Genomic DNA, 26879 nt, shown 5'->3' on the forward strand with positions numbered 1-26879 from the left:
TTGAATCTGTCCATATTGTACAGTCAAACCTCGGTTGTCCAACGTAATCCATTCCGGAAGCCTGTCCGGCTTCTGAAATGTTTGACAACCGAGGTGCGGCTTCCGATTGGCTGCAGGAGCTTCCTGCACTCAAGCAGAAACCGCATCGGGCATTCGGCTTCCAAAAAACAAACGTTCAAAAACCGGAACACTTACTTCCGGGTTTTCAGCGTTGAGGAGCCAAAACATTCCAAAACAGAGGCATTTGGGAACCAAGGTTTGGCTCTAATTGTTACAAGTGTTATTAAAATCCTGCTGATGTTTTCATCTGCTTACAGTGGTCTCCTAAGTACAGTCATACCTTGGTTTTCAAATGCCTTGGGAGTTGAATGGTTTGGCTCCCGAACGATCGAAAACCGGAAGTGAGTGTTCTGGTTTTCTAATGTTCTTTGGAACCCAAATGTTCGATGTGGCTTCCGATTGGCTGCAGGAACCTTGGTTCCTGAATGTTTTGGAAGTCAAACGGACTTCCGGAACGGATTCCGTCCAACTTCCAAGGTACCACTGTATATTATAAATTTTTCCCATTCTTAAAGTTTTTGTCTTCTTGGTTCCTGAGCTTTCTGGTCAGTTTTGCCATTTCGGCATAGTCCATCCGCTTAGTTTGCCATTCCTCTGGTCAGGACTCTAGAAGTGTCTTAAGCAGAACAAAAAAAAACCCCTCTGTGCTCTCTTTTCCAGTACTGTTCCTCACGGATCTAGCCCTATCGTTTTACTCTGCATGAGTGCAAGAGCAAGGTGTGCTTCAAAACCACTACCAGAAAAGCACTGGGGCCAACAGCTACTTTGCTACGCCTCTCCTTCCTTAATAATAAAAGTATTGTAGATGGGATTGCTCCTTTTTTGGAAATAATTTTTATTTGAGTTCACAAGTGTAAGATTATAAGAATACCAAATACATTATCCATATTTAGAGATTTCTCTGAATCTCTAGACTTCCCACCTTCCCCTCCGCGGGCCCTATTATCAACCTTTCCGACTGCATATTATTTCATCATCCAACAAGTTTTATGTCTCTTCATTTGGTCCATAGTAGTTTCTACATGAAATGGAGGCAGTGAGAGATTTTACTTTCTTGGGCTCCATGATGACTTCAGATGGTGACAGCAGCTACGAAATTAAAAGACGCCTGCTTCTTGGGAGAAAAGCGATGACAAACCTAGACAGCATCTTAAAAAGCATGGACATCACCTTGCCAACCAAGGTCCGTATAGTAAAAGCTATCGTTTTCCCAGTAGCGATGTATGGAAGTGAGAGCTGGACCATAAAGAAGGCTGGTCGCCGAAGAATTGGTGCTTTTGAATTATGGTGCTGGAGGAGACTCTTGAGAGTCCCATGGACTGCAAGAAGATCCAACCTATCCATTCTGAAGGAAATCAGCCCTGAGTGCTCACTGGAAGGACAGATTGTGAAGCTGAGGCTCCAATACTTTGGCCACCTCGTGTGAAGAGAAGACTCTCTGGAAAAGACCCTGATGTTGGGAAAGATGGAAGGCAGAATGAGAAGGGGATGACAGAGGACGATATGGTTGGACAGTTTTCTCAAAGCTAGCAGCATGAGTTTGACCAAACTGTGGGAGGCAGTGGAAGACAGAAGTGCCTGGCGTGCTCTGGTCCATGGGGTCACGAAGAGTCGGACATGACTAAATGACTAAACAACAGTTTCTACATTATCAGTGTTATTGCAATCCTGCTAATGTTTTCATCTGCTTACACTGGTCTCTCAAGTAAATTGTAATTCCTCCCCCCCCCCCCATTCTTTATTAAAGTTTTGGTCTTTGGGTCTTCGCGAGTAGCTAGGATTGTTTAATCGGTAAAGCATGAGACTCTTAATCTCACGGTTGTGGGTTCAAGACAAAAGATTCCAGCACTGCAGAGGGTTGGACTAGATGTCCCTCGCAGTCCCTTCCATTGTATTCTGTGATAATAATAAATCAATATAACTTCACTTTATAATCTAAGGGACAGATGAGAGGAAATATTATTAGGAGCACCTCTGTGGTGTAGTGGTTAGAATGTTAAGACAAGTACCTGGGAGTTTGGGGTTCAAATCACTGGGTGACCTTGGGGCAGTTACTGCCTCTCACCCTAAAATACATCAGGATTGTTGTGGGGATTAAATGAGAAGGAAGAGAACTATGTATGTCACCTTGAGCTCCTTGGAGGAAAAGGTGAGTATTTTTCTATTTATAAAGCTAAAATCCTAACCTGAGCATACCTGAAGTACCGTATTTTTTGCACCATAACACTCACTTTTTTCCTCCTAGAAAGTAAGGGGAAATGTCTGTGCGTGTTATGGAGCGAATGCCTGCAGGTGGCGGGGGGATCTGCTGCAGTCATGAGCAGAGGATCCATGGTTCCCCTTCCTTCCCTCCTCCGTGGTTACAAAGCATGGATCCACATGGATCCTCAGGATTTTTGCATTGGGATACTCCAAACTCACTGTCAGATCACATGTCTGTGGCCACAGCATGAACCACAAAAATCATATATCCACTATTTCGTTTAGAATATTTTTTTTCTTGTTTTCCTCCTCTAAAAACTATGTGCGTGTTATGGTCGGGTGCGTGTTATAGAGCGAAAAATATGGTAAGTACCCAATGAATTTACTCACTTCTGAACAGGTCCGGTTAGCATTGCACTATAAAATAAATTAACACGTGTATAAAAATCCTAATGGCATTTATTTAGAAGTCCTACTGAGACCAACAGGACTTGCTCCCTCGATGGAACGTGTTGAATTTTTCAAATACCAAAAATGAGGGGTATAAAACGTTTTAACGTGACTTGGGAATTCAAAAGATATTTGGGTGCAACTTATGTAATTTATTTTGCTTAGTATGTAAAATCTGTGCAAAATTGCATAGAAGTCATTAAAAATGATTGCCAAGTACTTGCAGTTTTTTATATTATTATTATTATTATTATTTTTCTACATTTCAGGTTTATACATTTCACTGATTTTACAATCATTTTAACATTTCAAAACTTGACTTCCTCCCCCCCCTTTCTGCGGTTCCTTAAATTTATTTTTAATTCCTTCTGCATATTCAAATTAACTTAATTTGCTCATTTTTTCATCTACTTTAAATATATACTATATACTACAGCGGCAAGAATGTCACTAGCCCCAAAATGGAAAGCAGAAGTCCCAGCAAAAGAAGAATGGATACAAAAACTTGTGGAATATGCAGAAATGGCGAAAATTACCGGAAGAATAAGAAATCAAGATAACATTTTTTAAAATAAAAGAATGGAAATGATTTGTTTAATATTTACAGATAAATTATAAACCGGTAAGAACATTGGCAGGATTATTGTAATAACCTGCACTTACATAAGAGCATATATTATTATTAAGCACTACCTGACATTTTCAGAAGGTAAAATTAAAATTCTTTGGTTTTCAGAGAACAGTTATGTGCTTTTTAATACGACCTAGGTTTACCAAACTAAATGCTGCGCAATCTGAAAAATAATAGCAGATTTGAATTTCTCGCACCCAAAAACATATTTTCATCGAATAAAGTTGCAAAAATTAAGTTTTACCCCCCCCAAAAAAAAATAAACCTCACAAAGCTTCCTAACACAACTGCTCCCACGCCTCTCTCAATAAAATAGACACCTCCCTTTTTGCAACTAAGCGCCACCCAGCGTCCAACCAGAAGCCTGTTCCTCTTTCCTTTGTCCCACCCACTCCCACCACCCCCGTTCTCTGATTGGAACCTTCCACTCCACATCCGCTTTCGATGGGACCGGAGGAAAAACGACTCGCTCCAAGGGTTCGTCTGATTGCCTTCTTTTGCGGGGAGAATTGATTGGCAGGCCTGTTACCCAATTAGCGGGCTGCACTGTACCATTTCTTTCCCCCTTTCCCTTTGCTTGCAAAGAAGGAGAAAATGCCTTTAAATCGCTGGTGCCTGGTGAGTGTTTAGGCTGCAGTCTTCTTATACCTGTCTACCTGAGATATGCAGGCGCTTTTCTCCTTTGTTTCATCAGAAACTTGCATGCCTTTCATCTTTATTTTATTCCTTCTAAAATAACGCTTAATTATTCACATTTCTGAGCCGCATCCATAAATCCCATCAGATAAACGGGGCAGCAAGACAATGGAAAATAATTATCATTAATCCCAATGCTGCCCTAAAATGCCGGCTAGAGCAATGGTCGTATCTTAATTAGGTATTAAATTTGTATACTGCCCTTCATCCGAATAGCCCAGGGCAGCTCACGACAGAAAAAAACAAAAACAAAATGAGAATATTAAATGCATAATATTTTTTTTTTAGAAAGTCTTAGTTCAGTTAGTTTAGTTACGGGGTGGGTGGATCTCCCACCTGAGGAAAAATCCTGCAGACACTCAAGCTTTTGGAAATTAAACTGGGAAATGTTGCTTTTTGTGGCTGTATTTCATGTATGGCTTGGGATGCCTGTCTCTGGGAATGCGTTCCTTGTGTTTATTCCTTTGTGTTTACTGGGTTTTTAAAAAAGCAATAAAGCAGGATATAAATTTGATGAAATAATTGCGTACCTATCCTTGAGCATTTTGCTTTCAGAATTGAGTTTGTGTATTGGAAGATAGGTTATAAGAAGCCACTTAAGCCATTGTCAGGCTATTGCTCCATCTAGGCCAGCATTGCCTACTCTGATTGGCAGCAGCTTTACCTGATGCTTCTTCAGCTACTTGATGCTTTTCGTTGAGATTGATCTTGTAACCTTCTGTATGAAAAGCCTAGGCTCTAGCAATGGGCTTTACTGGCTTCCTATAACTACTGGCTGGGTTGAGAGCTAGTCAACAAAAGGCCTGCTAAGGCTACCTAGAAATTGTGGCCTCTTGCCCCCATATTGTGGCAGCTGGCTGCCCATAACAACGAGGGGAAGGTCTTCTGCATGTATCCAAAGATCAGCTTTTCTTGTTTGTGAATTGTGAATTGGTGGTTAAAAGGGGTTTCAGGACAGAGGACAGATTCAAAGTGAGCGCTGCTGCCTCTACGTTGGTTATGCTGGTAGTGGAAAATTGCAGTATATATAAATAGGCAACATTACATGCATGAAGATCGTATAAGCATCTTATTTTACCAGGTAGAGGTGTGTGTGTGTGTGTGTGTACACTTCTAAAGGCTACATTTTCTAATAGGCAGCCTCCCAGGGGATACATGCCCAGAAGCAAAGGTGAGCGGAACATTAATTTTTACCTTTGTAAAAGGTAATTTTGGTTCCCCTGTTTCATTTTTGTCAGGTTTGTGTTGGTTAAATGTTTAGTTGGGGTTGGTGGTTACTTTAATTTGGGTATAACTGTAAACTTATTGTTGTTGTTGTTATTTGTTTTTATTGGTTTGCATGTTGCTTGTATAGGATACCTTGTTTTTTAATGTTTGATGTTTTGTGTTTTATATGTTGCAAGCCACCCAGAGTGGCTGGGGAGACCCAGCCAGATGGGTGGGATATAAATTAAATTATTATTATTATTATTACAGCAGGCCTGTTTCTACATACATTCTTAGATCCCTCTTTCTCCTGGGTCTGGGCAAGCAAAAAGTATAATCGGAGTCAAGGGCACATTCTAGCCAGGCAAAAGAACTTGGGAGGATGTAAAGAAACTGGGGAGAAGGACTGGAGCTAGGAATTGTCTGAGGGCCATATAAAGAGGCTTGGAGGGCCATTGGTCCTCTCAGTTTGAGGTCCTCCATCCATGTCTTAGATAAACTATTCAGGAAAGGCAGACCCCTTCACATTCTGTGATTCAGAAAAGTATTTCTTTTTCAGGCAAATTTTATGCCTGGAATGATAACAGAAAGGCTCTTCAGATTTACGGCTGTCTTGTAATTTAATCTTGAATGCATCCAATAACTTTGAACCATTCTATGAAACTTGCACCGCTCCCTGAAATCTATTTCCCCCCTTCCGAAAACCTGCTCACACTATTGTTAAATAAAATCAGCTAATTTTATTTTCTTTTTTCCTCTTCATTATAAACTTTCAGAGAAACATCTGCGTGTATGATTTGCAACCCAGCGGCTCACCGTGAAGATGGCTTTGTTAAAGCTGTTGCCACAGGTTCCCGAAGATGAAGGCACCCAAAGGTGCAGGCTGGGGCCTGCTGTATTCTCTGCCCTGGGTGCCACACTGGGCTCCCCCGTGAAGATCACCCTCCCTACTGGCAGCTGTCTCTGTACTGCCTGGCCGAGGCACGATTTGGCCGACGGCTATTTGCAGGTCGATCTCAAGTGCAGAACTTTGGGCTTAAAGGGGTGTCAGCCCCAAAATCTCACAGTGAGCATGGACCAATTGAAGCTCTTGCCTTCTTGCAAGCTCAGGAGAGTGACAGTCAAAGTCATCTTTAAGAACCGTGCCTTGAAAAAATCCACTCCGAAAACCATGGTGCAGGACGTGGTCAAGGAACTTCTGAGAAAGGCCTACGTTTCTCCCCATCACGTCGTTACCTTTGCGCCAATTCCAGGCAATCCATTGGCATGTGTTGAAATATTGTCCATGGAGCCACCCACAGCAGAAGAAGCTGGTTTGGTAACCCTCAAAACCGGTGTAACTGTCAAAGAGGCAGTCACACTAGATTGGCACAACAGTTCAATGGAGGACAGCGCCAAAATCCTGGTGGCGGGCATGAACGACGCCAGCACCTCCTTAAAAGAGATGATCGACTTGCCCTTGCGCTTTCCCAAAACATTCCAGAAGCTGGGCCTTTCTGTCCCTAGAGGAGTGCTTTTGGTGGGGCCTCCAGGAGTGGGCAAAACTCTTCTGGTGAAATCGGTCGCCAGGGGAATTGGTGCCAGCTTGCTTTGCATTGATGGCCCTATAATCTACGGTTCGAGGCCTGGCGAAAGCGAGGAGAACTTGCGGCGAGTTTTTGAACAAGCAAGAGAATTGTCCAGCGAAGGACCGGTTGTTCTTTTTATTGACGAGATCGACTCGTTGTGTCCTAAACGGGGAAGTTCAAGTAATGCCCCAGAAAATCGTCTGGTGGCTCAATTGCTAACTCTTCTAGATGGCATCGGGGGAGAAAATGGCATAGTGATCGTGGCGGCGACAAATCGACCCGATGCCCTGGACCCTGCACTTAGGAGGCCAGGCAGACTGGACCGAGAGGTGATTGTAAATTATATCTTGTTACTTGTGATTGCTGTTTACTGCTTCATTTAGGAAGGGGGAGCCTTCTTTTTTCTTTTCTTAGCCCAAAAATGGAAAACGAGCGAGGTCCCAACTAAAAAAGAATGGCAACTTAAACCGATGGAATATGCGCAGCTTCTGGACCTAACATATAGAATAAGAGAACAAGAAGAACATACATTTAAAGAAGAATGGAAAACATTTATTGATTATATGGGGGGAAATTGTGTACACTTGAAAATGTTGGCAGCATTAGGATTCAACAGTGAAAATAAGTTTTGATGGATGTAATAATGGAATACTGAATGGTTTAGTTTATGTAAAATATGCAGGGATTTATGTTAGGCAAAATGAACCATGGAAAGAGAGGAAGGGAAGTCATTGATATTTTAAGGTTGTTTAAATGAATACAGTGGTACCTCGGTTTTCGAACGTAATCCGTTCCAGAAGATCATTCGACTTCTGAAACGTTTGAAAACTGAGGTGCAAAGGGCGGTCTGCAAATTCAGTGGAGAAAACTGAAAAAAAATTCAGCGGAAGCCGTTTGACTTCTGAGGCACGTTCGAAAACGGAAGCATTGACTTCCGGGTTTTAGGCGTTCAAAAACCCAAACGTTCGGCTTCCGAGATGCTTGAAAACCAAGGTACCACTGTATTCTAAAATGTAAAACAGAAAATGTGATTAAAATTATAGAAAGAAAAGGAAGGGGGAGCCCTCTCAATGACCTTGGGGTGTCATGGCTTTCTTCAAAGGACTGTAGAGTTGTAGTTCCTGCAAGAGTATCATCTGGCCCATTTTCAGAAGTACATTTCACAGCCTTCTTTTGTTCCAAGTGGTAATATTTAGAAATGGACAGTTCCAGGCCTGCCCCGTAGTTGGAATGATGGAAAACGGGGTGATAAATAATTTTACGGAGACGCTTACACATTGGGGTTACTTTGTAGAATTTGCTCATTATGTGGACATTGAAGGGTGTCTTTTAAAGCCATCTGAGTTGGTTGGAGAAGAACATTATGAAGAAGCTCAAGTCTGAGGTTTAGTTCAGCCCATCTAGCACAGGGTTGCAGAACCGTCATTCCTCCATATTTTGCCGGACTACAGTTCCCATCTGCCCCAGGCAATCTATGCAGCGAGGAGGGATGATGGGAGTTGGAGTCCCACGGCACCTGTCGGGCTAGAGATTGCCCATTCCTGATCGAAACCTTTGCACTCAAAATTGGCCTGAGATTTGCTTCGGATAAGCCCTGCGTTGCCTACGGTTAATACAAGTTGTGAATTGCCAGGCTACACCAAGATAGCAACACATTTCTTTATATTTGCTCTTTTCTTAGGTTATAATCGGGACGCCGACCATGAAGCAAAGGAGGTCTATTCTACAGCTGATTACTGCTGGCATGCCTGTGTCGAACGATGTTAATTTGCTTGAACTTGCAGAAATAACCACCGGTTATGTTGGAGCTGACCTTACGGCGCTCTGCAGAGAGGCTGCAATGCAGGTTGTGTTTCGTGCCTCTTCGGTAAGGAATTATTTCAGATGTCAGCCCAGAATATTTTCGTGCACTGAGGGGGGTCTCCTCCCATGCACTCTTCCCCCTGCCGCGCTTTGGGCTAAATGCTCAACAGCTTTATCCTGTGTGACATTGTGGCTGCAAATAGACATAGCTTGGTTTAATAATAATAATAATAATTTATTATTTATACCCGCCCATCTGGCTGAGTTTCCCCAGCCACTCTGGGCGGCTTCCAATCAAGTGTTAAAAACAATACAGCATTAAATATTAAAAACTTCCCTAAACAGGGCTGCCTGTTTTGAGTTGCTGCGCCCGCACAACATCTAGGGTGGGGTGGGGAACCAGCTTGGGGGACTTGTGTCAGCTCTACAGGTGCAATTGAGTGTCTGTGTCACTGTGTAACCCATATTTACTAGATATCAATGATTCACACACCTGGGATGCAGAAGAGACTTGAGATGATAACACTGGAAATAACTTGTTTGCCCATCACAGAGTCAGCAACAGTGGTTGAACTCTACATGCCTGATATGTACGATTCTCCCTTTTTTCTGATGTTCAGGCAGTGGGTACCATTAACTGACAGCACCCAAACTCAGGAAGGGGTTATAACTGGGGGTTGCCATATTTTAAAAAGTAACAACCAGCACACCCCGAAAGTTGATGAGTTGTTTTTTTAGGAAGACCCCAAAATTGTTGAGCTTTGCAAAGGTATAAGATATCTGGCGAGGAAAACCCTAAGAAGTTCTCCAAACTTTGCACAGTGGCCATGGAATACCAACTGACTGTTCGAGGTGGTAGATAAGGGAACAACTGGGATCATGAGAAGCAATACTCTCCACTGCAATGTTTTGTTGCAGATGCACTCTGTGTGCGGTGGTATATCATATATGTGCCTATTTCTGGAATATGTGCCTTTCACACCCTGTAATATGGCCAAGGAACGCAACCTAGGCTGAGACATTTACAGTCAAGCTCATTTATCAGTGATCCCCATTACATTCTAGAGCACAAAGTAAAATGAGCTGCTATCAGGGATTGAGGAATGCTTGCTACATTGAGATTAGCAGTGCAGTGGTACCTCAGTTATCAAACGTAATCCGTTCTGGAAGACAGTTTGAGTTCTAAAACATTCGAAAACTGAGGCACAAAGGACTGTCTGCAAATTCAATTGAGAAAATTGAAAAACACGCAGCAGAAACCATTCGACTTCCGAGGCTCATTAGAAAAAGGAAGCATTTACTTCCGGGTTTTCAGTGTTTGGGTTCTGAAACATTTGTTAACGGAGACATTCAAGAACTGAGGTACCACTGTACAGTGGTGCCTCGCAAGACGAAATTAATTCGTTCCGCAAGTTTTTTCTTCTTGCGAGTTTTTCGTCTTGCGAAGCACGGTTTCCCATAGGAATGCATTGAAAATCAATCAGTGCGTTCCTATGGAGACCGTCCGGGGACAGAGGGGAAGCGCCGCGGACCTGTTTAAAGCAAGGGGCGGCGAGGAGAAGATTGCTTCTCCCCGTTGCCTGCCCCACAATCTCCGGGGACCTGTTTTAAAGCAAGGGAAGGGGCAGTGGGGAGAATCGCTTCTCCCCGTTGCCGCCCCTTGGTTCAAAAGGGGTCCGGGGACAGAGGGGAAGGCGTGCTGCGCTTCCCCGCTATCCCCAGAGCTTGCAGGGCAAGCTTCGTTTTGCAAAGCAAGCCCATAGGGAAATGTGTCTTGCGAAGCGGCTAAGAAAACGAAAAACTCCTTCGTCTAGCGAGTTTTTCGTCTTCCGAGGCGTTCGTCTTGCGGGGTACCACTGTATATGGTTATAAGTGCCTGCTTTGCTCCAGCCATCTCTCTAAACACAGGGTTTCAGTGTCAGAGAGACAATTTGAGCTGGGTGTCAGGGAGAGGCGGTCTTGCTGGCCAATCCCACCAAACAGACCCAGATTCTACAGTTCACAGGACCTTTCTCAGTTCCCCCACTCAACAATGGGTATTTTTGTTCGTAAGGTAAAGGACCCCTGGACAGTTAAGTCCTAACAAAGGTGACTGGGGTTGCGGCACTCATCTTGCTTTCAGGCCGAGGGAGCTGGCGTTTGTCCACAGACAGCTTTCCGGGTCATGTGGCCAGCAGGACTAAACCGCTTCTGGCGCAACAGAACACTGTGACGGAAACCAGAGCGCACGGAAACGCTGTTTACCTTCCCTCCGCAGCAGTACCTATTTATCTATCCACTTACTTGTTTAGCCACTTGCACTGGTATGCTTTTGGACTGCTAGGTTGCTAGTAATTATTAATATCACATAGCCACAGTTGCTTCCCCTAGGAGGCCTCTATAGCTATGTTATCACAAGCTCCTGGATAGCATTGCAGAGTTGCACATCTCTGTAGAATCAGAGTGTTGTAAAACATTATAACTTGAATGTTGTAACAGACACTGTCTGCCCTGTGGGAAAGAAGGGAAAAGTGAGGCAACCAGGCGAAGACAATATTAGAGACAGCTCCAGTCAAACTCTCCCCTCCCTGCCCAATGTACAATTTGTTGTGGGGACACAGGTGGCGCTGTGGTCTAAACCACTGAGCCTTTTGGGCTTGCCGATCAGAAGGTCGGCAGTTCGAATCCCCACAACGGGATGAGCTCCTGTTGCTCTGTCCCAGCTCCTGCCAACTTAGCAGTTCGAAACACGCCAGTTCAAGTAGATAAATAGGTACCACTGGAGTGGGAAGGCAAACAGCATTTCCGTGCGCCCTGGTTTCTGCCACAGCATTCCGTTGCACCAGAAGCAGTTGTCATTCTGGCCACATGACCCGAAAAGCTGTCTGGACAAACGCTGGCTCCCTCGGCCTGAAAGTGAGTTGAGCGCTGCAACCCCATAATCACATTTGACTGGACTTAACCTTTCAGGGTCCTTTACCTTTACACCTACAATTTATATCATTTATTTGCTTTAGTATTTTGCCGCTGTAAACTGCTCTGGGTGCCGTGTCAGAAAGCAGTATAAAAATGTAAGTTGTGGACCCAGATATACGGACTGATTGTTCATTGGCAGGGCTGCTAAGACTTCTCAGAAGTGAGTGACTTCAGGGTTTGGGGCAATAAAAGCAAAGAAACCTTTTTTCCTCTGCTTCTACGTATATTTCTACAGGAGTCAATTGACACAGTGCATATGTCGGACTTCCATGAAGCATTGAAAAAGATTCGGCCGTCCTCTGTTCGAAGTGGAGTTGGGCTGGCAGACTTCAGGCCTGTCACCTGGGATCAGATTGGTGGCCTTGAAGATGTGAAACTCAAGTTAAAACAGGTAGTGTTACAGAGACAAGGACAGCTATACTTTCACAGGTCTTGGATTCTGCAATTATTACCTTATTTATCACATTTTCAGCTCTCTCCCTGTATGGAGCCTGGGGAGATGTTTATAGCACTACTGATGTTAGCCCTGTGAGACAAAATAACATGTAAGGTGGTAGCCGGATTTAGATGACCGCTTAAACCAGGAATCAGGAAACTGTGGCCCTCCAAGAGGTTGTTAGATCCTGACCATTGTTGATGTAGGGGCTGGTGGGAGTTTGAATCCACCAGTATCCAGAGGACCACACGTTCCTTGTGCTTATTTAGAGGGTTCAAAATACTTTGTTAGTTTTGTGAGAATTATTTCTCTACATGGCAGAGAGAATGGGGTGGAGGGGGACTTCCCTCTGCAAGCGGTTTACTGCTTTCTGGACCATAACCTGGGACCAGACTAGAAATGTCATAAGGAGCAAGTATTATTATTATTATTTATTCAATTTTTGTATATTGCCCAATACGCACAGGTCTTTATAACTGCAATATAAAAACACAAAATGCATAGTAAAAACAAAAACAACCCAATTAACACCCCTCAACACATTTTAAAAGGGCATCAGGTATCAATCAGCCAAAGGCCTGGTTAAAGAGGAACGTTTTTACCTGGCACCTAAAGGTGTATAATGAAGGCACCAGGTGAACATCCCTGGGGAGAGCATTACACAGACGGGGAGCCACTGCAGAGAAGGCCCCTACGCTCAGTGCTGCTGAGTGTAGAATGCAGAGAAAGTTATCAGCTCAAAGTCTTCAAGGAAACTCAAAACCAGGAATGTTGTTTGTTTAGCAGAAAGCTATTTCTCTCTGGATAATTTATTATTTATACCCCTCCCATCTGGCTGGGTTCCCCAGCCACTCCCAACAGAAAAGTATAAATAAAAACTTTGAAAAAACAACCATGAATTAACCTGATATAATTTCCCCTTGTCTCTGATAACTGTTGAAGATCTGTAAGATTATATTGGAGTTTAGTGTAAAGGAGTACAGTACTGGTAGATGATAAGGTGCACTTAGCACATAAGAGAAATAAGACTTTATCAGTTTGGGGTGGATTTCTGGGGGCATTCTTCATTTACTCCATTTATTTTGAACAAAGGAAGCAATAATTATAATCCCTTTTGCTGGAAAGGGAAGTTTTGGGTTTGGTTTCACTAGGTATGTATCGGGAATTTTTTATGTCTGATGTTTTACAATTTTTTATTCTCTCAACAGAATATTAAAAACACAATAAAACAGCAAATATTAAAAACTTCCTGAAACAGGGATGCCTTCAGATGTCTTCTAAAAGTCAGATCGTTGTTTATTTCCTTGACATCTGATAGGGCATTCCACAAGGTGGGTGCCACTACCCAGAAAGCCCTCTGCCTGATTCCCTGTAACCTCACTTCTCGCAGGGAGGGAACCGTCAGAAGGCCCTTGCAGCTGGACCTCAGTGTCCAGGCTGGAGAATGTGGGTGGAGACACTCCTTCAGGTGTAATAATAATTTATTATTTCTACCCCACACATCAGGCTAGGTTTCCCATCTAAACTGGGCCAAGGCCATTTAGGGCTTTAAAGGTCAGTACGAATACTTTAAATTGTGCTCTGAAACATACTGGGAAACCTAGGTGTTTCAGGACTGGTGTTATACAGTCTCGGTGGTCACTCCCAGTCACCAGTCTAGCTGCCGCATTCTGGATTAGTTGCAGTTTCTGGGTCACTCTCAAAGGTAGCCCCACATAGAGTGCACTGCAGTAGTCCAAGCGGGAGATAACCAGAGCTCTGGCGAGACAGTCTGTGGGCAGCTGGGTCTCAGCCTGCGTACCAGATGGAGCTGGTCGACGGCTGCCCTGGACACAGAATTAACCTGCGCCTCCATGGACAATTGTGAGTCCAAAATGACTCCCAGGCTGTGCACCTGATCCTTCAGGGGCACAGTTACCCCATTCAGTGTTGCCTTGTATGATCTAATGTTATAAGGAATTAATGGAAGTTTCTACGGCTTTTTTGTATTTGCAGAGCATTGAATGGCCTATAAAATTCCCAGAGGCTTTTGTGAGAATGGGGCTTGCCCGCCCGAAGGGCATCCTTTTGTACGGACCGTCAGGTTGCGCCAAAACTACGCTTGTAAAAGCAGCAGCCACAAGCTGTCACTGTTCCTTTCTGTCTGTGAGCGGCGCCGACCTTTTCTCGCCTTACGTTGGAGATTCGGAGAAGATTTTGTCTCAGGTTTGTTTTTTATTCTCCTCGTAGTCTACAGTCCTTGGGTGAAAATAGACCACATTAAATAGTTATCTGGTTCAGACCTAGCCATCCTGCTTTAATAACCCATAGCTAGATTTTAGTTTTATATTGTGGCTGATAGACTGAGATTAAACTTTGGTTTCCTGGTTTGGGTACAAGAAGAAATGGTGGTTTCAGAAATGGTTTAAGTTTTCTGTTACAGTGTGCTAGAGAAGGCAGGAAAGAGCACGCAGGCACAAAACTCATTTTATTATGCTGACTTTATTGCATCTGAGGTGACAGTATCTCCACAGAATAAGTTAATTTAAGATAATAAAAAACAGGTAAACATAAAAACCAGATAGAGGGCCTTCTAGGTACTGGCGCCCACCATGTGGAACACCCTCCCAACAGATTTCAAGGAAATAAACAGCTGTCTGAATTTTAGAAGATACCTGAAGGCAGCCCTGTTTAGGGAAGTTTTAAATGTTTTATCTTTTATCACTTTATTATTAATAATAATAATAATATTCTGTTGGGAGCCGCCCAGAGTGACTTGGGAAACCCAGCTGGATGAGTGGGGAATATATTATTATTGTTGTTGTTGTTGTTGTTGTTGTTGTTGTTATATTTTATGTCTATACTTTCATTATTAAGGGCTACCATCTCACTCTGTATACATCGTAACTTTAGACAAGCCATGCTAATTGAAGTACCTTTCAACTTGATGCTAATTTTTTTTATTGAGCCTTTTTCACAGATTTCTATTTATCTCTCAGTGTGGCAGGGCTGACTTTTTATGCCTTTAAAAATTGTTGGTGGTAGTTTATTAATCACCTTCCAAACAACCACCTCAAGGCAATTTGCACATAAGAGAATTAAAAACAGTTAAACAGAAACAGAAAGAAACATTCGCAAGATTGTTGTAATAACCTACAGTCTTATAAGAGTATATATTTACAGTAGGTAATTAAATGAGCAAGTCAAATGAATTTGGATATGCAGAAAATATTTAAAAATAAATTTAAGGAACCGCAGAAAGAGGGGGAAGGAAGTCAAATTTTGAAACGTGAAATTGATTGTAAAGCTAATGAAATGTATAAATTTGAAAAGAATAAATAAAAAGCTAAATAAATAAAACCATAACAAAATAGACACTCATGGTAAATACCTATTTATCCAACAGGGAAAGCCTGTCAGAAATATAAATTCTCCAGTTGTTTCGTGAAAGTGCAGATTGTGGTTGCCTGTCGAAGGTCAACAGAAACACAGAACAGAGACAGCCACACCAAAAGCCTTGCTTTGAGTTACTGCAGAGCAAGTTTCTGAGATCTTTATATCATGCAAAAGAAGCTCTCCTACAAATCAGAGTGGGCATATTTGGCTTCAGCAAGTATAGTGCTATCTTGGTTCTCAAACTTAATCCGTTCTGGAAGTCTGTTCCAAAACCAAAGCGTTCCAAAACCAAGGCACACTTTCCCATAGAAAGTAATGCAAAATGGATTAATCCGGTCCAGACTTATAAAAACAATCCCTAAAACAGAAATTTAACATGAATTTTATTATCTAATGAGACCATTGATCCATAAAACGAAAGCAATAAACAATGTACTGCAGTCACACAATCAGTAGCTGAACTGGGTTCCACACAGTCATGAAAACAAAACAAAAAAAGCCACAAAAATGCAAAATAAATAGCAAAAACAGACAGACACTCAAAACGGAAGCGTGGCACTCAAATCGGAAGCGTAACACTCAAAACAGAGCACGTTTGGCTTCTGAAGAAAGGTTTGCAAACCGGAACACTTTCGGGTTTGCAGTTTTTGGGTTCCAAGTTGTTTGAGTACTAAGGCATTTGAGAACCAAGGTACCACTGTACAAAAATGAATTTACACTTCATTTGAACATAGGGGGGAAATGCATGTCTTCCCCCATTTGACTTAAATTATGCATTCTGCACAGATATATGATTTCTACCTATCTCCCCCTCTCCCCCACCCGCCGCTTAATTTTACTTATTCAAGGTATTTCGTCAAGCAAGAGCCAATGCGCCTGCAATTGTGTTCCTTGATGAGATCGACTCCATCCTGGGATCTCGGTCCGTCAGTAAAACAGGGCGTGGCGTCCAGGAGAGAGTTCTTTCTGTCCTCCTTAATGAATTGGATGGCGTTGGGCTGAAGTTAACGGAGAGGAGAGGAAATAAAGCCGAGCTGGAAAATGACAGTCGAGAACAAACAGAAAATGATAGAGAGGTATCTAATTCTCATAACGAGATGTTTTTCATCCTTTTGCTTTTGTAGATGAGCTCATTTCTATCTGCTGAATCTGTTATGGCATAAACGCAGAAAGCTAGGTTGCAACAATGGACAGGTCCCTTATGCACTGTAGAATTAAAGCAGTATCATGCCACTTTAAACAGTCATGGCTTCCTGCAAGGAATTCTGGGAACTGTAGTTTGTTAAGGGTCCTGAGAGTTGGTAAAGGTAAAGGGACCGCTGACCATTAGGTCCAGTTGTGGCCGACTCTGGGGCTGCGGCGCTCATCTCGCTTTATTGGCCGAGGGAGCCGGCGTACAGCTTCCGGGTCATGTGGCCAGCATGACTAAGCCGCTTCTGGCGAACCAGAGCAGCGCACGGAAACGCCGTTTACCATCCCGTTTACCTATTTATCTACTTGCACTTTGACGTGCTTTCGAACTGCTAGGTTGGCAGGAGCAGGGACCGAGCAATGGGAGCTCACCCCGTCGGGATTCAAACCGCCAACCTTCTGATCGGCACGTCCTAGGCTCTGTGGTTTAACCCGCAGTGCCACCCACGTCCCATCCTGAGAGTTTTTAGGAGACGCTTAATCCTCTCACAGAGATACCATTCCCAGAGTGGTTTAATAATCAGTCCATTTCGCCAGGGAACTCCATCAGTAGTAGGTTCTTAAGTCTGTTATTATTATTAATAATAATAATAATAATAATAATAATAATAATAATAATACCCCACCCATCTATTAAATTGTTTTGAAAATCATTTTGTTCCGTTTTCTTCACAGTTATCTTTGAATGCATTTTCCCTTAAATTGATAAATACCATCACTGGCAATGTTAGATATAAACAGATAAATAGAAGGACGCGTGGAGAAAATATTGCAAATGGGTTTCTTTGAAACCGTTTCCATAAGTTTGCTTACTTTGCATTTTATGTCTACAAAGGTTGTAATGGGTATAAGCTACATACAACAATGATTATCTCAGATTGGGCTTTAATTCTGATAAATCCTGAATAAAGAACTAGCTGGCTTTCTTCTAATACTGCGTAACAGGGATGGGAAACTTCTAGCTAGTCCCAGCCAGCTTGGCTAGCAGTCAAGGGCAATGGGAGTTGTAGTTCAACATCATAAGGCCACAGGATTTCCATCTATGCCTCATAGTTTTATAACCCTGGACAATCCTGTACATGAAAAGAGTTAGTTAAACTTTTTGTTACCATCAGTACAATCTTTTTTTTTTTTTTTAGAATAATATTTATTAAATTTTCCATTTTAATAATCCAATAAAAGCCACCTTAAAAACATTCCAAATTGTAATGCAATCTAACAGTTCAATTTTTATGCCAAATTATAAATCTCCATCAGTATAATCTTATATATGTCTACTCCAGGCTTCCTCAACCTCGGCCCTCCGGATGTTTTGAGACTACAATTCCCATCATCCCTGACCACTGATCCTGCTAACTAGGGATCATGGGAGTTGTAGGCCCAAAACATCTGGAGGGCTGAGGTTGAGGAAGCCTGGTCTACTCTGAAGTATGTTCCATTGAGTTCAGTGAGGCTTATTCCTAGTATTTATTTATAGGATTGCAGCCTAATTCTTTTCTTAGTTGACTTGCTGTCTAAAACAAGTATGTGGGGTAATCTAAAGCCACCTTTAATTTTTGGTGAATAAGCAGGATATACAGTTAATGTGAATTAAACGTTTTCCCCCCAGTAATGAATTGGGGGGGGGGGTGTTTAAAAGACCCAGAATCCTTCCTGTTGAGGATAATTCAGCCTGAAATTCCCAGGTGTCAAATAAGGTTACTTATGTATGCCACTACTGTGGCCTGAGTTTCGTTAGCCCAAAAATGTAAAACGAGCGAGGTCCCAACCAAAGAAGAATGGCAGCTTAAATTGACAGAATATGCACAACTTGCAGACTTAACACACAGACTAAGAGAACAAGAAGAACATACATTTAAGGAAGATTGGAAAACGTTTATTGAATATATGGGAAATAATTGTGTACAGCTGAAAATGCTGGCAGCATTAAGATAAATTCAACAGGGTAAATAAGTATTGATGGATGCAATAATGGATGGTATAGTTTTTGTAAAATATGCAGGGATTTATGATATGTAAAATGAACCATAGAAGGAGAAGAAGGGAAGTCAAGTCATTGATACCTTAAGGAGGTAAAATGAATACTTTGTAAAACAAAATTTAATAAGGAGTTAAGTTCAAATAAGTTTTAGGGTTTTAATGGTAAGATAAGGTTAAAATAAATTAAGACAATTAAATGACAGAAAACAGTGAAAGATGGAAAGGATTTGCTGAAATAATTAATAACTAGAACACAAAAAAGGGAGGTGTGAGGAGGTCGATGAAACAAGTTAATGAAAGATAAAGATATGGAAATACTGGATGTGTTTTTAATTGTTTTTGCTTTTGTTTTTGTTTTGATGTATTGTGTCTTTTATATATATATGTACTGTAATGTATTGATTTGTATTGTTTACCTTTTCTTTTTCTTTTCTATTTTTTTCTGTAATTCTTAAACTCTTAATAAATATTATTTTTAAAAAATATAAAGCAAAATTTAATAAAGATTATTTAGATAGATAGATAGACAGACAGTTAATGTGCATATGCTTATTTTTCAAGCGTTTAATTTTTGCCAACTTTCTAGCTGGAATTTCAGGAGGTTTTCAACAAAGATGTCGTCGTCGTCGCTGCAACCAACAGACCAGACATGTTGGATGATGCCTTGTTGCGTCCTGGACGGTTTGACAAGATCATCTATATTCCACCTCCAGATCAGAAGGTAGGGCACAAATCTAGAGGTGAATTTTAACCGCAGAGATAGGCAATTACGAGCATTCCGTTTTTCACAAAGAAAGGTATATGAAGCCTCTTGAGACTTGGCTTTAAACTTCCAGATATTTAGCAGGCAAGCCCAGGGTTTAGAGCTGATTGTCTGCTTTCATATACCATCCACTTAGAACTCAGCTTCCCAAGTATGTGCCATTCTAAAGCTGTATCTGCCTTCTGAGACACACAGCAGCAGGCTGCAGTTAGCATGCTACTTTGTACAGTGGTGCCTCGCAAGACGAAATTAATCCGTTCCGCGAGTCTCTTCGTCTTGCGGTTTTTTCGTCTTGCGAAGCACGGCTATTAGCGGCTTAGTGGCTATTAACGGCTTAGCGGCTTTAAGAAAAAGGAAACAAACTCGCAAGAACTCGCAAGACGTTTCGTCTTGCAAAGCAAGCCCATAGGGAAATTCATCTTGCGGAACGACTCAAAAAACGGAAAACTCTTTCGTCCTGCGCGTTTTTCGTCTTGCAAGGCATTCGTCTTGCGAGGTACCACTGTAAAACCAAAACAACAAACACACAATTAAGTGGTGCATAAATTTTGTGATATAAATAATAAAATAGTAACTCTGAGTTCCCAGTTTGACAGCCCTTTGCAAACCATAGTTTGTAAGTTGACCTAGGTTTAGATATAATGCCAGTCCATGGTTCGGTGCTATATCTGAATGCAGCAGTGTATATCATAATTGTTCTTTTTTTTAAAAAAAAAAAGTGTTAAACCTATTTCAGAGTAGACTGGACTTGTACTTTAATGCTGCAGAATACTGGCTTTCAGACTATGTTCCAGGGAGGGCTGGGGTTCCTTAGAAACTTTTCAGAGGTTTCATGGTGAAAAGATCAGTAGTAAAGGTAAAGGTACCCCTGCCCGTACGGGCCAGTTGTGACCGACTCTAGGGTTGCGCGCTCATCTCGCTCAAGAGGCCGGGAGCCGGCGCCGTCTGAAGACACTTCCAGGTCACGTGGCCAGCCTGACAAAGCTGCAACTGGTGAGCCAGCACCAGTGCCGCACACGGAAACGCCGTTTACCTTCCCGCTATAAAGCGGTACCTATTTATCTACTTGCACTTAGGGGTGCTTTCGAACTGCTAGGTGGGCAGGTGCTGGGACCGAACGACGGGAGCTCACCCCGCCGCGGGGATTCGAACCGCCAACTTTACGATCAGCAAGTCCTAGGCACTGAGGTTTTACCCACAGCGCCACCCGCGTCCCATGAAAAGATCAATAACAGGGAATAAATGTCCCTTATAGGTAGTTTGTTTGCCATTGCTCTTTTTGCCCACCTGCTTTGGGATGATGTATTTATTTTATGCCGTTCCTGAAATCTGATGTGTAGTGAACCATTAAGTAAAACATCATTCTGCTCTCAGCTAGCCTCCCCAACTGTCTGCCTTCTTTCTTACAAATACGTAATTCTGACCCTTTCTTTTCTGTTTTGTATTAGGGAAAGCTTTCTATTTTGAAAATCTGCACTGAAAAAATTCCGGTTGATCCCGATGTTTCTCTAGAGGATATAGCAGCTCGTGCTAATCTGTTCTCTGGAGCTGACCTTGAAAATCTTTGCAAGGAGGTAAGGCTTTTAATTTTCCTAATTAGTCCTAATTAGTCTTGGGAGAGTTTTCTGAAATGTTCTAATTTTTCCTAATGAAGGGGGAAAGGCTTCATGTAAGCTTGAGAGAGAAGTAAAATCTCAACTCGAAGTTTGTGTTTGTGAGGAAGAGACAAAATCTGGCATTGCAAATAATTACATGCTGTTTGTTTTTGCCTTGGAAGATCTCAACTGGGAAATGTAAATGACTTCTTAATTTAATTTAGTATCTGGTACAAATTAAGAATACAGTATGTCAGCAAACTCAAAAGAGGCAGATATAGCGGTGAAATCCAACTGGATTGTATTTGGAGTAGACCCATTGTGTTGGACTCGTCCACATTTTGATTGTGTTCTTCCACCAAGAACTTCAGTGTACCTCATGGGTCTCCTTCCCAAACGCACACTTTATTCTCACAACAACTTTGTGGAGATTGGGCAGTTTTGGCATTTCATGGCATTGTGATTAGCATGAGGGTCACTGCTTTCCATGAGGATATACACGGGCAATGTATATTGAAATGGCTCCCAGATCATTCTGGTGTTCCATTCCTAATCTAAGAAGATCTTACAGGATCATGTCAATGGTCGTTACAGTGCCCGATGGTAAGATTACATAGGACAGGAGTGGGTAAACGGATCCCCCACACTTTGCCACCTATCTTACGGACATCAGGCGACCAATTTTCCCTTCGCAGCATGGCAAAAAATAAAGTCAGGCAAGGCCTGGAGTTACCACCTAACCAGAAGGATATTCCCTCAGGCAAATAGGTCACACCGCCAATGCAACAGGCTTGGAGTCATCACCTATCAGCTGATAGGCAGTAAGTTCAAACCTGCTGGACTTTTCCATGTCCATGCTTTGGACAGAGGTCATCTGCACTACTGAGTTCCCTGTGAACGCAGTATCCTGCCTGATCCCAGCAGGTTTGCTCTGACCGCCACTCCTCTGATCGTTTGCCAATGCACAATCAGAAGCACATTTTAAGGCTCCCAAGGTTGTGCATTGGCAACCGTAGGCCTGTCTCTCCCATGTCTGATTTCACCCATGGCATCAGGTGCAGGGCAGGTGGGTGTGGTTTGGGGAAAACAGCCTCATGGGCCAAATCGAAACCCTAAGTAGATCCATGAGCTGGGGTAACTGTGCCCCTGAAGGACCAGGTGTGCAGCCTGCGAGTCATTATGGACTCATAGCTGCCCATGGAGGCGCAGGTCAATTCTATGTCCAGGGCAGCTGTCTACCAGCTCCATCTGGTACGCAGGCTGAGCCCCTACCTGCCCATGGACTGTCTCACGAGAGGGGTGCATGCTCTAGTTATCTCCTGCTTGGACTACTGCAATGCACTCTACGTGCGGCTACCTTTGAAGGTGACCCAGAAACTACAACTAATCCAGAATGCGGCAGCTAGACTGGTGACTGGGAGTGGCTGCCGAGACCACATAACACCAGTCCTGAAAGACCTACATTGGTTCCCAGTACGTTTCCGAGCACAATTCAAAGTGTTGGTGCTGACCTTTAAAGCCCTAAACAGCCTCGGCCCAGTATACCTGAAAGAGCGTCTCCACCCCCATCGTTCAGCCCGGAAACTGAGGTCCAGCTCCGAGGGCCTTCTGGTGGTTTCCTCACTGCGAGAATTGAGGTTGCAGGGGAGCAGGCAGAGGGCCTTCTCAGTAGTGGCGCCCACCCTGTGGAACACCCTCCCGTCAGATGTCACGGAAATAAACAACTATCTGACTTTTAGAAGACATCTGAAGGCAGACCTGATTGGGGAAGTTTTTAATGTTTGATGCTTTATTGTGTTTTTAATATTCTGTTGGGAACCGCCCAGAGTGGCAGGGGTATAAATATAGTATTAGTATTAGCAACCGCAGGTTTGTCTCTCCCACGTCTGATTTCACCCATGGCATCAGGTGCATGGGAGGTGTGTCTGGTTTGGGGAAAACAGCTTTGTAGGCCAAATTGAAACCCTAAGTAGGTCCATGAGCTGGAGTTATCCCACACTTGGAGTAGAAATAATGGATGGTAGTCGGTTAAGTTTTATGCTCAGAGGCGGCGTATGGAAATGATTGGCCCTTACTTAGTCGTGTTCATTAACTAAGCTCCGTTCATGTCGGTTTCTCCTCCCCTACCTCTTAGGCTGCTTTATTGGCATTGCAAGAGAACAAAGTTGAAGCAACACCTGTGAAGCAGAAACATTTTGAAAAATCCTTGGAGATCGTCAAACCGTCGCTAACCAACGAAGAGCTGGAATTTTATGAAAAAATGTTTAGAAATCGAGAATGATTCTTGCGAAAACAGTAGGGGCTTATTATCCACATTGACATAAGCAACAACTCTTGGCAATGAATTCAACACATGTGGAAAGAGAACCGAGGGGATGTGGTTGGTTGTTCATTTATTTAGAGTGTAAATTTCTCCATCGCCTCTTCAGACTTTTTCAAGGGAGCTCATATACATGACAGAGGTTTCTCTTGGGATTACAGTGAAATTTAGATCCTATGGATAGAAGTCCCTACCAGAGAAGATTGGGTGATAAAGATGATGGACTATGCCGAAATGGCGAAAATGACCAGGAGAATTAGAAACCAAGAAGACAAAAGCTTTAATACAGAGTGGGGAAAATTTATAAGCTACTTAGGAGAACACTGCAAAGAATTAAAAACATTGGCAGGATTGGAAAAACACTTGTGATTTAGTAAGAACTAGGGTATAATGAAGTCTGACTCACGAAGAGTCGGACACGACTAAACAACAACAACAAAGGGTATAATGAGGATTTTAAGGAAGAATGGAGGATAATATGAGATGCAGGGCAAAACAGATTAATAATGGAACCCATGGAGGAAAGTCCAAGGATTCATTCAGGGAATGCTATATACTTAACATTTACATTCACATACAAGCCATAATCTTAATTGTGAAACTGAATAAAAAAATTTTTAGATCCTATGCTGTGGGGAGAGGTTTCCTGGTGACATTATGGACAGCAGCCAAGCAAACTGGCAGGACCAGTTTCCTCTTGTGCATATAAAGAAAATGCTGTGAGTATATTTTCAGAGTGGTCCCAAGATTGTGGGTTTTTTATGTGCCTACCTTATGCCTAGTTGATCAGCTTTTCCAGTTCCAATAAAGACTGTAGCCATGGAGCTTAGCTTAACACTGGGTGACTTAACACTGAGTGGTGCCCAGAATTTGAAGTGCTGTCAAACTGCTCTGGAAAATTTACCACAGTGCTGATAAATTCTGCATATTTATAAAATGAAAAATTCTTCCAAGAGTGAATTACAGTCACATTTCTGCTCTTTTTTTACATAAATAATTTAATCATCTCATAATAAGGTAAAATGTGTTTTTTTAACTGAATATAGCAGATTTGTATCATAATATTCAATAAAGGTATCCAATTTTGTAATGAAGTCTGGATATTTCCTTCTTTCCTTCTTTCATTGCTTATTGGCTTTGCCACTCTGATACGGTCCCCTGTCTTAAACCATTAATTAGCCTGTCCCAGCAAAGGAAGAATGGATACGAAACTTACGGAATATGCAGAAATGGTGAAACTCACCGGAAGAATAAGAAATCAAGAGAATATTCTTATAAAAGAATGGAAATGGTTTATTGAATATTTACAGATAAATTGCAAACAGATAAAAACATTTGCAGGATTATTTTAATAACCTGCAGTTTCATAAGTTTACGTTTAAAGTAGATAATTAAATGAGCAAACTAAATGAATTTGGACATGCAGAAGATATTTAAAAAATGAATTTAAGGAACTGCAGAGAAAGGGGGAAGGAAGTCAAACTTTGAAATGTTAAAATGATTGTAAAATTAATGAAATGTATAAATTTGAAAAGTATAAATAAAAACTTTGAAAAAGCAACCATGAATTAACCTGATATAATTTCCCCTTGTCTCAGATAACTGTTGAAGATCTGTAAGATTATACTGGAGTTTAGTGTAAAGGAGTACAGTACCGGTAGATGATAAGGTGCACTTAGCACATAAGAGAAATAAGACTTTATCAGTTTGCGGTGGATTTCTGGGGGCATTCTTCATTTACTCCATTTATTTTGAACAAAGGAAGCAATAATTATAATCCCTTTTGCTGGAAAGGGAAGTTTTGGGTTTGGTTTCACTAGGTATGTATCGGGGAATTTTTATGTCTGATGTTTTACAATTTTTTATTCTCTCAACAGAATAATAAAAATAATAATAAAGCGATCAAACATTAAAAACTTCCCTAAACAGGGTTGTCTTCAGATGTCTTCTAAAAGTCAGATAGTTGTTTATTTCCTTGACATCTGATGGGAGGGCGTTCCACAGGGAGGCTGCAATTAGTTTTATGTATGGTCTGCTGCTGTTTAAAACTGTTTTTATTTTTTTGTGGGGGGGGGGGTGAGGTAGTACATATATATGTTTATATACAGATGTAAATCGTGTACTGATACATGCCAAAATGTTTTTGTATGTGTAACTGATTTGTATATTAAACTGCTCTCATTTTAATTTGATCCTGACTTGTTTTTAGGAGGTGATTTAATTCTTGTTTGATTTTATACCAATGTTATATATTTGATGTTAGCTGCCCTGAGCCCAGTTTCGGCTGGGGAAGGTGGGATACAAATAAAAGTTTATTATTATTATTAAGTTTTTATTATACTGTAAATTGCTTTTGGACAGGAAGTGGAACGATGACGATGATGATAAAAATAGAAAAAGGTCGTGCTTTTTCAAAGCTACTCGAAAACGGGCACCCCATGCTCTGCAGCCCCCATCCCTTAATTATTTTTTCCGGAAAAAAATTATTAGTTTAATTATAGACAAAAACATTACATTTGACACAACATAAAAACTTAATAATAAAAACACACAAAATAAAAGAAGAATTTGTTCTTCTTATTCCCTGGTGTATTTACATTGCTAAAAGACTTCCTCGACACCCTCCAATCTGGATTTCATCATATTACATATTTAGCAGTTCCCAATTTCATATTCTTCTTTCATTACAAACTTCTTAACTTTACTTCCAATTGTAATCCATATTAATCTTTATTATTAATCTTTTTCTATCCCTTAGCCTAATCTGTTACTTACAGGGATTTCTTAATTATCTTATATTACAATATCTCACTAAATATTCTTTAAATTTCTTCTAGTCTTCTTGTGTTTCCTCCTCTTTCTGGTCGCGAATTCTTCCAGTCAGGTCAGCCAGCTCCGAAAAGTCCATCATCTTCATCTGCCATTCTTCTATTGTCGGTAATTCTTGCAATTTTCAATTTTTGGCTAATAAAAGTCTTGCTGCTGTAGTGGCGTACAAAAACAGTCTAGCATCCTTCTTGGGCAATTCCAGTCCTGTTATTCCAAGTAGAAAGGCTTCTGGTTTCTTAATAAATGTATTTTTCAACATTTTTTAAAATTCATTATAAATCTTTTCTCAGAAGTCTTTCACCTTGGGACACGTCCACCACTCCATCCCTTAAAATATTATCCTTGATAATTTATGTTGGAAATGTAAAGAAAAGGAAGGTACTTTCTATCATATGTGGTGGACTTGCTCCAAGGTAAAAGACTTATGTGAAAAAAATTATAATGAATTTTTTAAAAAATGATGAAATATACTTTTATGAAGAAACCAGAGGCCTTTCTCCTTGGAATAACAGGTTCCGAACTGCCCAAAAAAGATGTTAAAGTATTTTTGTATGCCACAACTGCTGCACGGATTTTACTAGCCAAAAAATGGAAAACACAAGAACTACCAACGGTAGAAGAATGGCAGATGAAGATGATGGGAGTTTATGGAGCTGGCTGATCTCACTGGGAGAATCCACGACCAGAAAGAAGAGGAATACCAAGAAGACTGGAAGAAATTAAAAAACTATTTGAATAAATATTGTAATATTAAAGATATGTAATCACTTGAAAGAATCAATTAGGCCTAGGATTATATTGGGATTAAATAAATAAATA

General features: G+C 41.5%; 1 protein-coding gene across 2 annotated transcripts; it reads left to right on the forward strand.

Annotated features, from left to right (window-relative positions):
• The first annotated feature begins 3937 nt into the window (after positions 1-3937).
• Positions 3938-25559, forward strand: AFG2B (AFG2 AAA ATPase homolog B). 2 transcript variants are annotated; one of them, XR_014002002.1, is made up of 10 exons: positions 3938-3961; positions 6022-7142; positions 8495-8680; positions 11807-11962; positions 14003-14212; positions 16231-16458; positions 19140-19274; positions 20765-20890; positions 23046-23626; positions 23684-25559. XR_014002002.1 is itself a non-coding variant. In XM_081170016.1 (9 exons), the coding sequence occupies exons 2-9, from the start codon at positions 6069-6071 to the stop codon at positions 23190-23192; spliced, it is 2262 nt and encodes a 753-aa protein (XP_081026142.1). In that variant the 5' UTR covers positions 3938-3961; positions 6022-6068; the 3' UTR covers positions 23193-25559. The 2 variants fall into 2 exon arrangements, 1 of the variants encoding a protein (XP_081026142.1); XM_081170016.1 differs by having other exon boundaries at positions 23046-25559.
• Positions 25560-26879: the final 1320 nt, after the last annotated feature.

This window comes from Podarcis bocagei (genome assembly GCF_964188305.1).
Source record: "Podarcis bocagei genome assembly, chromosome: 14".
In the NCBI taxonomy this organism is placed as follows: domain Eukaryota; kingdom Metazoa; phylum Chordata; class Lepidosauria; order Squamata; family Lacertidae; genus Podarcis; species Podarcis bocagei.

Excerpts from the sequence above, each read along its gene's own strand:
- AFG2B (XM_081170016.1), top strand. The coding sequence starts at position 6,069 with ATGGCTTTGTTAAAGCTGTTGCCACAGGTTCCCGAAGATGAAGGCACC. Across the intron at positions 7,143-8,494 it reads CAGGCAGACTGGACCGAGAG|GTTATAATCGGGACGCCGAC; the intron begins GTGATTGTAAAT and ends CTCTTTTCTTAG. Across the intron at positions 16,459-19,139 it reads AAACAGAAAATGATAGAGAG|CTGGAATTTCAGGAGGTTTT; the intron begins GTATCTAATTCT and ends CCAACTTTCTAG.